The sequence below is a fragment of the Bidens hawaiensis genome, unplaced genomic scaffold, assembly GCF_021521415.1.
Source record: "Bidens hawaiensis isolate Kalapana, Puna unplaced genomic scaffold, B.hawaiensis_p1.1 tig00055301_1, whole genome shotgun sequence".
NCBI lineage: Eukaryota > Viridiplantae > Streptophyta > Magnoliopsida > Asterales > Asteraceae > Bidens > Bidens hawaiensis.
Window position 1 is genome coordinate 41,809 of NW_027499999.1, and position 14,747 is coordinate 56,555.

Below are 14,747 nucleotides of genomic sequence, written 5' to 3' on the forward strand. Positions count from 1 at the left end.
GAGAAACAGAGAAAATATGTTTAGGGTAAAAATTTGTTAATTGTTAAGGTTTAAATATAGGGTAGGTGATGATTTGGCAAGAATATGAAAGGAAATAGGTGAGTTGGCAATGATGTGGCATCCTATGTGGACACCCTAGAATGGTGACATGCGGAAATTGCTCATTGCTTTAATAGTATGTATAGATAGATTATGTTGTTGATGTGTGAATAATGAAAACAAATTCAATTTATATCAATCAAGCAAAGCGATTACAATAAAGTGGCAGGTAAACGGGCAACAAGCTGCGCCGCAACCCCCTTTTGAATAGCAAAGTCAATCCTACTAAAAACGAAGCTTTGGGACCTAGGAGCTGAAGAGGTTCCGTGTACGACACGCTGAACTCTACTCAAAAAATTCACAGCCTCTGGGGCCAGAAAACCAAATGTATCAAAAGCAAATCGGAGGAAAACATGTTGATTCTATAAACAAGTTTTCTCGTGTTTAACAACTTTAAAAACTATATGTGTGAATATATATATAATTAAGTTAATTAATTATTAACATTTAAAAACTCGGTTTTAAAAGGGATTTGGTAACCTAAACTTCACGCAACTACAAGTTTAACGGTAGTGTGATACTAAAGTCGAGTAAGTCTGGATATTTGAATCTGTGAATACCAAGATGGACAAACAGTACTAAACCTGAAACTAACAAGATTTTTAAAAGATGATATTGAATTTGATACTAAACGAACTATTATATATATAAAATCTAAACTAGAAACAGAGAGTCAAACGAGAACGAAATTGACACGAAAGATATCAAATGGGATAAATAACTACTTAGGCTAGAAATTCTGTTGATGACTTAGTTACTCTCGAAACTGACTAATCAAATGGCATCAGATCTGAAGATACAACTAACTCGGGGAACACTCGGGTTTGCTAGATCTCCTTCCAGACTCACAAGTTCAACTAAATGAACTTAAGGGTTGTGTAAAGTTCACATGGATAATGGAATGTTAAGAAATTCTAATGAAGTCTCACCTTCCGGTCTCAAAAACACAATATCCTCACTGGTACTAGCAACCATCTATCAGAAGGATATTTTCGTCAAACACGATCTATGACACAAAATCACAAGGATCAAGGATCATAAGGTAAAGCTCACTTATGTCGCCTAATCAAACAAATTAAGAACAAGATGAAATTAAATCTATCACCTCCCGGTCTCAAGATTGGTAGGAAGTTAACAATCTCACACAGTTATTCCTATGATTGAGTATTCCTAGCTAGCTCAATCACAATCACACCAAAAACACAAAGTAGGTTTCTCTAAACGATTAATTTAACCGAATGACGCATAATCTACTAATTAATATAACACAAGTAACAATCATGTTCATATCACATAATCAATATTCATATACATCAAATATAATAAATAAACAGGAACTCTCAGTAACAAACACATCATGTGATTAAACCAAAACCCATGATAGTTAAAAAGTTCAATTATCATCCATATATAGCTAGCTAGGTTGCTTAAGAAAATTAGCTATACCCAGCTTAAATTGATTATCGTGTTAGGTTGTCATGTTTTGACTTCCGAGACGTGTGTAGGATCTAGCTTTTTTTCTCCTTTATTCTATCGTAGCTCCTCAGCCGTCCAAAATTAATTACCGATCCTACATATTAATTGCCGATGTCCAAAAACACTCACAATTTTTCGTGACCTCTTGTGTTTTATTTCTTGACGTTTCACCAGGCCTACGAGCCAATTTAATTATAAAGTCTCCGAGCCTAAGTCCATTAATAATTTGTCAAGCTTTTAATGATTATAATTTATTTGTAACGTAGCCATCATCCAAATTTATTATGTTATTAATAATTTAACAACAATATATAAACAATTATTTATAATAATAGCTATTGTTATTATTACTATTTTTTAATGAATAATATTTTTTAATCGTTGTCATCTGTGGGACTAGAACTCAATACCTTAAACCCAGGTGTTTAAAGGTTTTATCTTTGCTAATAAACCATCGCCCAATTGGTATTATATTTCATGGTCAGATTATTCAAAAAATGAGAACAAAAATTAGAATGATAAGAAATATTTGTTGCAAAAAAAAACCTAAAAAAATATATTAAAAATTAATTAAAAAATTATAACTCAAAATTTAATAGAAAAACGAAAAACATAAAAACACAAAAGTGTTTCACCGTCTTCCTCGTTCTAAAAAAACATAATGTTGAGGAAAAAAATAATATTGTGTCTTTTTATTTATATATGCGTCTTTGTATTTATTTATTTTCATCATTGATTGTGTCTTTTTTTTCCTTTGACATTGTGTCTTTTTTTCTTGATATTATATTGTTTTTTTATCAATAGTTTATGTTTGAAAAGTTCGACAAATTTCCCTATAAATGTGTGTAATGCATAAAAAATTTTCTTTTTTCTTTTCTTTTTATAAATTTCATGAAAGAACAAATTTTGAAACTCTTAATTTTTTTCCTTATATTTTAAAATGATTTTTCTTTGTTTTGTTTTGTGTGTTTTCACAGTATATTTATTTCGTCGTATGTTTTCACTGCAAATTTATGTTGTGATATTTCATGTTCGTTATTTCTAGAGGAAGCAAGTTCCGGGTTTGGACCATGAAGCATGTTAAACTGCCTGTACCAACATGCAAAACCCGATAATACAAAGGATTCTATATTATCTGGTTCGTTGTTGGTTCTCATTATTCTTATTCAATTTCGGTCCTAACCCAAACTGGGGAACCTAATGTGATACTAAGCCTTCACTGCTCATGACTTCAAAATGCCGGCCAGTTCTTTGCTCTTTGTAACCACAAGTCAAATTAGTATGTTAGTACAAGTGATTATATTAACCCATATTAACCCAGATCAAGCTCACCTTGCATCATTGGCATAACTTTTAGATGCATAACAAGTTATCAACAAACAACTGTAAGACTATAACGCAACTCAATAAAGACACTTTCCAGGAGCTCAAAACAGACCCAAATCCTAGAAACACCAATGAGTCTGACGACGATCAGACGCCCGATAGAAAAAAGAAAGAATTTTCTTGTATCGCAAGACAGGTGTAATAGATTTGGCAGAAATTGGGGTTCCTAATGTTTAAATGAAAGCTGTTTTGACTTTTTCTGTACATAATTTCTTAATTCTTGGCTGCAATGTGTAGGAGTGAGATCATCAAAATGCAGCCCACACAAAACAAAAACAAAGGGGGGGGGGGGGGGGTTCCTATTAAAACCGACTTGCATAACCCAGACCGATCCATATATCAAGCACCAACTGTCCGGTTCTCGGCTTTCAATTTCCCCATCTTTCGGTTCCTGCACACCCCTAACTTTTTTTTCCTTATCCATTAACTAACTGTCTTGACTTTCAATACTTTAATTCCAAATTTGAGTTCAAAACTAAGTTTAAAAAACCTAAATTGAAAAGGGCAAATCTAGCATTACCCAATCAATGGACTTATCGAGTTATGAACATTAAACCAACAAATCCAGCAGTAGAACCGTGAGTCTGTTAACATCCGATCACCGCATTTCGTCTAAATTTTATATAAAATCTAAAGATTTTATTGAGAAAAATATAAAACTTCAATAACCAATTGTACTCAGCAAAAAAAGAAAACATATGACTCCCCAACAAGATACGCTTACAACTTGCAACATTAAACAACCGAACTTTCATTTGCAACATACCATAAATTCATTTGCATTCAATATATCTCTTCACATCAATTCAATAACAAACTTACTTTGATGCACTAAAACCGATTTAGAGATTCTTCTTATGATCAACCAACGTTGTTTGAAACTACAGCTCTCATTGCAGCAATATCATTATCCATAACAAGAATGTCTATACTTTCCTGCATAACAAGCACAAGAACTCAGATTTCCAACAATCATTACTTGTATACCTATGTATTCATATCCAAAATAGTTTAAAATTGAAACCCTTAACAAACCCACTTTAAACAGCCCCAGACCCATCGTGAGTTAGGCTCACCAGGCAGCGCACTACCACTAGTTGGGCCAAGTACCCCTTAGGCCCGCTAGTCTGGTTGGGTTGAGTTGGGTTGATTTGAACACTTACGTACAAATTAGCTTGTTGAATATGATTACAAACATTGTATTAGGGCTATTCAAAAAACTTGAGGCTCCTGGCTCGCTTGAAAAAAGCTTGTATCTAAACGAGCCAGGGTTGGCTCGGCTCATGGCTTGCTCGATTGGCTCGCTAAAATTAAACCCTAAGTTCTAACATTACATTATACCAAATAACAATAATAATAATAATAATAAATTAATAACTATATATAAATAATATGAAGAAAAATAATAATAATAATACATATAATATGCCTCTCGATCTTTAAAAAACAAAAATAACACGTATAATTTATAAAAAAGATTAAAATTAATAAAAGAGGGCTGCCTCCACGAGCCACGAGACAGCTCGAGCTTTTTACGAGCCCAAGTTTTAAGCTAGTTAAAATAAAAGAGCTGAGCCAATATGGTATTATATCAATATAGTATCATTTTTGGTACAAAAGAGAATAACTTCACGCATTTTGTTTAACGCGTGTCCCATGTGTGTGTGTGTGTGTGTGTGAGAGAGAGAGAGAGAGAGTAATTTAATACCTTCAATGCACAAAGTTGGATCTAGCAAGGCAAAGATCCGATACAAATCTCCATAGAACTAGATGCTAATCTCCTCTTCTTTAAGTTCAAGATTTTCTTTCATTTCTTTGTCAGCAATTCTTCTACTACTTTGAATTTGGCGAATAGATTCCGCAATTAAGATATGAAATCTAGGAGCAACCTTATTTGTTGATGATACATTTAACCCTGCTTTCTTTAAAGCCCTTGATACATGTTTTTCCGCCTTTTGGTAATGACCCACACAGAGACATGGAACCGTGTTTTTAAGAACTGGTTTCCCACAAATTAAGGGTCCTGCCTGTGAGCTGATAAGGATAAACAAAAAATGTTGTAAGCAATAAAATGTTTTATAGACACAATTTAAACATATTCTCCAGGTGTTTAAAGTTTAAACAATAGAGATAACTAATAGGTTAATCACTTATGGGCATATTTATGCGTATAATTTATTGACAGTATGACCCTCCAAAACAATAAATGTCTAACAAGTAGAGTAGTTTAATACCTTCAACTAACAATATTTATGCCTACAGAACACATATATGGCGTGTGTCCAATATGCTCAAAGTTAAAAAACAGTTTCCCAACAAATATGTTTATAAATCTCTTAGATTCTTGTAATCACAGGCAAGTAATATGTTTTAAGACCTGTATTAATGGTTGATGCATATACAATAACTCATGGAAAATATTTCGTTTAATAAACTTAATTGATTAATGAACCATAACTAACTAAACCTTCCAATAAATAAACCAGTGAGATGTTTGACTACATAAAGCCTCTTGTTTTTCTGAAGACGAGGGTGTTTGGTAAAACTGGGATTGCTTCGAATAAGCTTCAAATTAGTAGTTTGAAACCTCAATAAGCTTCAAATTAGTAGTTTGAAGTTGCCTATTTCAATAAGCAATAAGAAATTTTGATAAGCAGACCCCATCGTCCTCCCCTCCCAACCCCCACCCGCCAAAGAAAAACCAAAAACTAAGGAATCTCAATGTAAAGGGTGTCCTACAAATCTCAAGCAATCCAAAGCAGCCATTAACTTATAAAACTCAATGTAAACAGTGCCCTACAAATAAAAGTGCACCAGGCTTTTTGGTTGACCATCTATAGCCCCTAACAAGCTCATACTTACAAAGATTCACCCAATGTATGAAACTTAGTATCTATGCTAAAAACATCCCAAGCTCATTTCATATAGTAAACACCACAAAATTCAATCTAATGAAATGAAAACACATGGATTTATACCTTTAGAACACATAACAGCAACACATACGATATCAAAATAATCACCTAATACTAAAGGCATCCTATACATTCGCTCACTCGATATAGAAAATGGACCCTGATACTATTAAAAACATGAGATAACATCACAAAATTCAATCTAATGAAACAAAAACACATAGATTCATACCTTTTGATCACGTAATCGCATCTCATTTGATATCGAAATAATCACCCAATACTAAAAACATCCCAAACATGAAACATTCGCTCATTTCATATAGCAAGTAAACCCTAACGCTATTAAAAACACCACATAAATCAATCTAACCAAATGAAAATACAGAAATTTACACCTTTTGATCACCTAACTGCAACTCATTTAGTATCAAACAATCACCTAACACCAATATATTCCCAAACATCCGTTCATTCCATATATCAAACAAACCCCACTTCTATCAAAAACATGAATCAAAACCCACAAAAACCAATCTAACTTAATTAAAAAAAAATAGAGAATTACACCTTTTGATCATGCAACAATTGCAACTCATTTAGCATCAAAATAATCATCACTACTAAAAGAATCCCAAACATTCACTCACTGCATTTATTATCAAACAAACCCTAACTTTATCATAAACACGAATCAACATCACAAAAATCAACCCGAATAAACGAATACACAAAAATTTATACCGTTAGATCGCATAACCACAACTCATTTAATATCAATCATCAATACTAAAAACATCCCAAACAAACCCTAACTCTATCAAAAGCATAAACCAACCAAACAAAAATCATACCTCTTGATCACGTAATCGCACTTCACATACAGTTTCTGCTTCGGGTCGGACAAAATATGGCCATAACAAAACTTCGTTAACACCATCGCCTTAAACTTACACCCGTGAACCACGCACCGACTCCACCCATTACTCAACTCCAACCGTAACTCCTCATCAACACCATCCACATCACCACCACCATCACTATTCTTAACATTAACATGAACACCATCGGGTTCATTCTCCTGGTACGGACTCTTGCCGTACTTCCAGTAATACTTCCTGTACTGAACCTTCAATTCCTCCATCATGTTCCAGTAATGGTCTTTGTAAACCCTAGTTAACTGCTTCAGTCTTCGAGATCGGCGTTTCAGCACTTCTTCACGGGATAATAGTTCCGAGTTTGAGAGGATTGTGTCTTCGTTGAGTAATTCGGCGGCCATGGCGGATGACGGTGGTGCGGCGGCGGCGGTTGTGCGATTGGCGATGGAATCGGACATCGATTTATTGGATTGGATTGATTAGTTTGATTGATTGAACATGGGCTTGATTATTATTATATGAGGGTTTTGATTGAAGAGATTTGAATTTTGATTTTGGTGTGGGTTTCAGGTTTTGCTTGTTGGGGTTTAAAAGGATGATTCAAGTTTGGGGAAGAAAACGGCTAAAGGTATAAAATATTTTATAAAGTTTTATAATTGGTAATCAACTAATGATATTAATTTCAAAGATTTTCATATAAAAGTTCAAATATCTTGTTTTTCATGGGTGTGGTGAAGATTTAAGTTTATGGCATAGCATAGAAGAAGAATGTTGGTTCAAGACAAGTATGTGGTATAAACATGAACAAGTATATGAAAAAACAACGCTTACGTGTGAAAATCGTGATAGTGTGACTTATTTTATTTAAAGCCGTTAATATTCACATGTTAGCGTGAGTACATAAAAAGGTCAGCCTCGTACGGATTCATAAATTATGGGATATGTAGTGGGCTCATCCTGACCTATTAAAAATCGAATTACGTGAAAATTACGCTTTAACATAAAAGAGATATATCAATTACTTGATTATTATTTGGTTACATGGGAGCTTGTTTTCCAAATCTCTCATAAACTATGTCATGTTATGTTAAAAGTTAAAACGTTGATTTTTTTTTATAAACATGGCACATATATGTAATGTTTTTTTTGCATGGTTTTGTGATTTTGTTACTTTTTAGTTAAAAAAACAATATATTTCGAAACATAAAAGACATGTTTATGTGAAATTGTCTCCCATAACTGTATCACTTTTAGAATACATGAGTTTTTTAAAAGCCTAATACATGTCTATGTAGAATCCCACTGTGTTTTAACTTAATAAATATAAAGTTACGTGATAGAAAAAGATCAAAACTGAATTAAATCCTGACATTATCCACATTATGCAAGTGTGGACGTATAATACGTCCATTTGAAGGTCATACGTTCAAATGCCATGGATATGCATACCATACGCCCAATTAAAAAAAAAGAGCAACGCACGGTATGTTGGGGTCGGCTTACCATACACTAGGGAAGACAAAAATTCTTATGACTTTGTTTACTAGTTTCACATGTGAAAGTTAGATGGCTTTAACTAAGAGCCTTCACATTTCATCCATCAACTCCTTCTCTGTTTTTTAATTAAAAAATATATATAGTCTAAAAACTCATTGCATTCCCTCTATCATTTTTCTGCCCACCCTTGTAATTTGAAAAATTGCTATAATAGTTTTTCAAATATAAAAAATTATTATTTTCACGAAATTAGTAAAATAACGTCAAAATTAGGCAATTTCACTTTTGCCCACCTAATGGCTCACCACATATATAATTTTTTAAATATGTTATAGAATTTTATGAACAGTCTAGAGCTAAATTTTCTACACGATTTATGAATAAATAAATTTTTTAGTTAAATCAAAAAGTGTTACAACCATGAACACTCCGATAGTCAAGTCAGTCTCGTGATTACGAGGAGTGCCAATAACCATCATATACAGTTGTGAGAAAAAGAAAACATAATCATATCCGCTCTTTTTCACAAGAAATAGATGGGCAAAGCCTTAGTGGGCTTGATATGTGGGCTGAAGCCCACTGAACTAGGCCCGAAAGTGAATATTGTTTGCTTAGGCCTTATAGCCCAATCACAAATTTCATGTTCACTTTGTTTTAAAAAACTCACACTCAATAAACATGTTGTCGTTCACATGTCTCGAACCATTAATCTCAAAGAAAATGCATTTCAACACACGTTGGTACTACAATAGGTCAATACCACATACCCTTTGCTCATGTTATATATTAACACTAGTTTTAGTTGTACTCATTGTTGATGACAATCAAATCATTAGATACAACTTACAATTTTCCACCTATCTCTTATAGTCAATGTTTTAAAACCCGGATTTTTAACCATACCGGGTTAGACATAGAAATGGTACAACTAGTTATACCAAACAATTTAACCGGTTTGACTAGCTAACACTATAATTTCGTAAAAATATAACTTCGACTAAAAAACAATCTAAAAGTACATGATTCCACAATATAAAATAATCCAAAAGTTAATCCATAATAAAATAACAATTCAAAAGTTGCTCGATGGAAATATTCAAAGCAATTCGATTCGATGATAAATTGATCGAAGACCATTACGTTAAACCATAAAATCGGGAGACAAATGGTCCATGAACATACACTTTTGGTCTAAAATTTAAACCCAAAATTTTACTATTTGGCTTTAAAATTCATTCATAGGCTACCGAGTGGCAATCGATATTGTGTGTACCACAAGTAAGATGACTAGATAAAAAAACCCGGAGCTATTGATTCAACCGCAGCTATTGATCCACGTAAATACAACAATGCTTATTAGCAGCAGCAGAGCAACCGTCGTCTCCGCTGCCGTACCTCATACAAATCTCAACCGCATTTCTTCACTCTCATCATCGATATCATTTGGTTGCTCACCACATACAGTCGGATGGATTAAGCATTCATTCAATAGAATAATGGATAATAATAATAATAAGAAGAAGAAGAAGGATCTGCTTGTTACGTCCGCCACTGCGCAGCCGTTGGTGGATGCCGATGCTCTAATTGACTCCGTAGAGACTTTCATCTTCGATTGCGATGGTAACGCTTTCGGTTATTATTGTAACTGACATGATTTCACGTTATTTTAATTGACCTAATTTAAGTATCTACTGCTGTGACTAATAACTGTTTTTATGTAATTTTGAAATGTTGTGATGTGAATTAGTGCTAGCTTTCTTTTTAATTTATGTTTTACATTCATTTACATATACCAGAGGTTTATAAGATTGCTTCACTGAGCTGATACACTAGAATTATTAGGCGTCGTGTCGATTTGGTTCTGGCTTTCAAGATAATTTTGAATATTGTGATGATAATTAGTGCGAGCTTTATTTTAATTCGTGTTTCACATTCATTTTTATACACTAGAAGTTTATATTTTATAAGAGTGAATCAGTTAGCTGTGTGTTTTGACATAGATACTAATGTTTGGTTTCATGTTGCTTTTAGATTGTGACACAGAGTTATGTGTTTGACATTGTTAGATTAGTATTATTTGGCATCATGTCTAATATAACCTGAACATTAGTAAAGCCTAAAAACTACTAATAATCATGTATAATAATATTACTAATGTGTTGAGACTACGGGCCCCACTTTTAACTTGTATCCTATTGATTATGGATTTGAACCTAAGATCTTTAATACTTTTTACAGGGGTCATTTGGAAGGGGGATTCGTTAATTGAGGGGGTTCCAGAAACCTTGGAGTTGCTCCGTTCAAAGGTTTGTATAGTTTATGTTTATTTTAGTATATTGCTACATATTTAACAATTGGTGTTTTCTTCAATCACCAGTTCCGCATGTTCTGTCGTTCTTTTCTTGCTTTAACACATGGTTTATAATTCCTTATTAGGGAAAGAGACTTGTTTTTGTGACAAATAACTCAACAAAGTCTAGGAAACAGTATGGCAAAAAGTTTGAGACACTTGGTCTCAATGTCAATGAGGTGGGGTGTTACACTTTCTGTTGATTTATGCATTTCCATGTTAGAAATTTTCTAACTTTAGGTGAAGGTTTCAGGAAGAAATTTTTGCATCTTCTTTTGCTGCAGCTGCATATCTGCAATCGATTAATTTTCCTAAAGACAAGAAGGTATGTGAACATAGTCTTAGACCTTTTATTTGATTTCTGAAAAATGAACCATCCATAGTTCACCACTTATTTTGTAAATACAGTTATACACATAGCAGAGTCCTTAGGTTGTGTTTTTTATTTTTTTGTTTGTGCATTGGAAGAAAAAATCTTGCATATGGGAACTGCTAATTAGGGGTATGCATGAAACCGAAAAAACCGAACCTTAACCGAAAACCAAACCGAAATAACCAAACCCAAACATAAACCGTTGATTTGGTTTTATGTTTACATGAAAATTGAATTTTCGGCTCGGTTTCAGTTTTGCATGTAAATAATCCGAAATTTATGGGTTTTCATTTTTAATTTCGAGTGTTAAGTAAATTATAAGAATTTAATAAATAGTATAACCAAAATATTTTAGCCCAAACGTATAATGATCAACTAATCTTTAATTAACAAAAGGATTTTAGGCCCAAATGGTAAAGCCGAAACCAAACCGAGATCAAACGGTTTTCAAAATCTTAAAAACGATTTCAGAGTTTGTTCAATGTCAAATCAATAAGGATGGTAAATAGTATGTTTTAGCAGTTTAAAATTTTGTTGGTAGTTTACTTTTGTTGCAACAATTTTCTAAACCTATTATCTGATATATTAATTTAAAATGTCCAGATTTATGTGATTGGTGAAGAAGGCATATTGATAGAGCTTGAGCTAGCAGGCTATTCATACCTTGGGGGTCCGGTATGTGTTAATCATGATGACAATTTACTGCAGTAGTAACGTTTAGTGTTAGTTGTACGCTTAGTGTTTTACTATTGTTTTTTTTATTAGCATAATTATTTATTGGTGTATCAAGCAAAGTTATTATATATTGCTTTTGCAGGAAGATGGTGGAAAAAAGATAGAGCTCAAGCCTGGATTTTATATGGAACATGACGAAAATGTGAGACTATCATATCTACATTTATTGTTAAATAACCTATGATGTGTGATTTAGCATGTAAATTTTACCGGATACTTGCTCATATAAGATCACAAAGTAATAACTTCTAAATTAAATGGGATTATTATCGTTATTTAATTTGTATTAATGTGGTACTATGTTAAGTGGCTAGTTAGATTAGATTGAGGTTATCTTACTTCATTGAGTTTGGTTAAGTGGTTTCTCAGATGAGAAATGGCGTTTTCTGGTCCAGTAACAGGTCGAAAGAACATTTTAAAACGCTTCTAGGTTGGTGGACCCAACCTGCAAGTTATTAATAATGTTTATAGTTTCTATCCCATTTCGACTTGTTTAGATATATTGTTTCACCCCAAAAGATCTCAAAAGTTCAAAATTTGTCCATTTTCATCTATAAGTTTAAGATCAATGAAATTGGTTGTTTCTTGGCATTTAGGTTGGCGCGGTTGTGGTTGGATTCGACCGTTACTTTAACTACTACAAAGTTCAGTAAGTTATTTGAAATTAGCAGTCTAAGTATCATTATAAATTCCCAATTTGTGATCTAACATGTGCTCTCTTTGGCAGGTACGGAACACTATGTGTTCGTGAAAATCCAGGCTGTCTTTTCCTTGCTACAAACCGGGATGCTGTTACTCATCTTACAGATGCACAAGAATGGGCAGGTTTAACCACCTGCAATTTTTTTTTAAAATATAATTACAATAAATGAGTAGCTCAATTTGTTCGTCTAAAAGGGAACGGGATCCTTAAAGAAACTTAAATTCTTAATCCAGATAACCACCTATAATACATATTAACCAAATAATTTAATAAAAGTTATTAATTTTTCACATAATCTTCTATTCACAAAGCTATCTAAAATGTTATATGTGGATTTAGGTGGCAATTTCAATCCATTTACTTCAATGGATTGATTTGGGCTTTGTTTTGACTTTACACGATCAAATGTATAAAACAAATTGAAAGGATTATAGAAGGAAATGAATCAAACGATTTGACAGTCGCTTGTGTATTTTTAATCTATAAATATTACTAAATTGAAAAATTTGGTTATTATTGAAATCATATAGTCATTTTTGACACTAACTATATATCTATATACATATATAACTTTAGATAAAATGTTTCTGGTCAAACCAGCTCGATGTACCTGTTGGACCAATTGCCCAACTACCCATTGTTCCACCTCTAATTTGGGTGAATTACACATGTTTGAACATTTATTGCAAATCATACATAGAATGCTAACGTGAAATAAATGTTTCAGGTGGTGGTTCAATGGTTGGTGCTCTTGTGGGATCTACTCAACGTGAACCAACCGTTGTTGGGAAACCTTCAACGTTCATGATGGATTACTTGGCAAACAAGTAAGATGCAAATTTTTATCCTTTCTAGACTTCAAGTTCACCAAAATGTTCTATAAAAAGTGCATTGACTAGTTAACCTTTTCATAATCACATTTCTAACCATGATTTTCTTAACGCTGAAAATTCAACAACAGATTTGGAATCACCAAATCACAGATATGCATGGTAGGTGACAGACTAGACACCGATATTCTTTTCGGGCAAAACGGTGGATGCAAAACTCTTCTTGTTCTTTCAGGTAATAACTGTATACACCTATTATTATAATAAAAGTTTTTGTCAGCTCTATATGATATGCATGTTATAAATATGACAAAAGAGGCAGGTCGGGTCGGGCAGGTGTAAAAATTGAATATGGAACATAACATTAACTGACATGTGCATACCGAAATAAGTAGAAGTAATACCACTAACAATATGTTTTTAATCGTTTTTTGATGGTTATTTATAGGTGTAACAAGCATTTCGATGCTTCAAAACCCGAACAATTCCATACAACCAGAATTTTACACGAACAAGATCTCGGATTTTCTCTCTCTTAAAGCCGCAAATGTGTAATAAGCTTGTACTTCATTTTTCATGACCCCTTATCTGTATTGTTTATAAGTATAATTATAAGTTCATGTTTTTTTTTTCACATGAAATATTCTACAAGAATGAAATATTGAACTTTTGTAGATTCATCCCCACGCATTGAGGTGGAAAACTAATAGGGGTGTGATACGAAATTTGTAGGTTTGAGTCAAGTATAAATGGGTTTTGTTTAGCCCTGGTTAAAACTTGTAAACATGTTTAGGTAATTGAGTTAGGTTCGAGTCAACTCTGACGGGTTTGTAGGTTAACCCGTTTATTTTTATACCAAAATTTGAAAGTTTATTATATACATCGTGGATTATGGTTTAAACATAATTCCTTAAAACACATTGGTATTTTTGGTTTATATTTTTAGTATTAATATGAAAACATAAGATTTTGATCAACCAAGCGTTGTTCTTGTCAATTCCTGAATTCGTGTATCATGTATGGGTAGAATTCGCGTATCATGTATGGGTTTGTTTGTCTAACAAGATTTTTAGCTTCTCATAAATTTAGATCAAGCAAGCTTCTCATGTTGCGGTTAACACATGAATTTAAATACACATATATGTATTGTACTAATAAAATATCATGTGAACATCGAACATGAATAGAGACAAATTAACATAGGCTTCTCAAGTTGCGGTTAACACATGAAATTTTGTAATATTATATACTGATAAAAGAAATATGGTCTTGTGACTAGCTAGTCACCAACTACTCGTTTTATGTTAATGATGTGGAGTATGAGCAAGGGTATTATCTCACCGATAGTATTTATAATTTTAATTGTGTTTTTATTTTATTTTAACTTTGTTTTCAACGCCAAATTTGTTTTTGACTTTTGTTGTCTATGAACTTGAGCTCAAGACCTCCCAAACCCTCCTAACTTAAGGTGTTAAAGGCTTTGTATTTGTCAATGGACCACCAAG

The 14,747-nt window shown here is 33.0% G+C and overlaps 2 protein-coding genes across 2 annotated transcripts; one reads left to right on the forward strand and one right to left on the reverse strand.

Annotated features, from left to right (window-relative positions):
- Nucleotides 1–3,608: 3,608 nt before the first annotated feature.
- Nucleotides 3,609–7,244, reverse strand: LOC143601062 (uncharacterized). The gene is made up of 3 exons (XM_077078569.1): nt 6,731–7,244; nt 4,670–4,995; nt 3,609–3,897 (listed from the first exon to the last, which is right to left on the reverse strand). The coding sequence occupies exons 1-2, from the start codon at nt 7,210–7,212 to the stop codon at nt 4,728–4,730; spliced, it is 750 nt and encodes a 249-aa protein (XP_076934684.1). The 5' UTR covers nt 7,213–7,244; the 3' UTR covers nt 3,609–3,897; nt 4,670–4,727.
- Nucleotides 7,245–9,567: 2,323 nt separating this feature from the next.
- LOC143601066 (phosphoglycolate phosphatase 1A, chloroplastic-like) lies at nt 9,568–13,916 on the forward strand. Its single transcript, XM_077078571.1, has 11 exons — nt 9,568–9,871; nt 10,490–10,557; nt 10,688–10,780; nt 10,855–10,926; nt 11,578–11,649; nt 11,792–11,851; nt 12,306–12,358; nt 12,437–12,534; nt 13,140–13,239; nt 13,374–13,477; nt 13,691–13,916. Exons 1-11 carry the CDS (start codon nt 9,601–9,603, stop codon nt 13,795–13,797), a joined length of 1,098 nt encoding a protein of 365 aa, XP_076934686.1. The 5' UTR covers nt 9,568–9,600; the 3' UTR covers nt 13,798–13,916.
- The last annotated feature ends 831 nt before the right edge of the window (nt 13,917–14,747 follow it).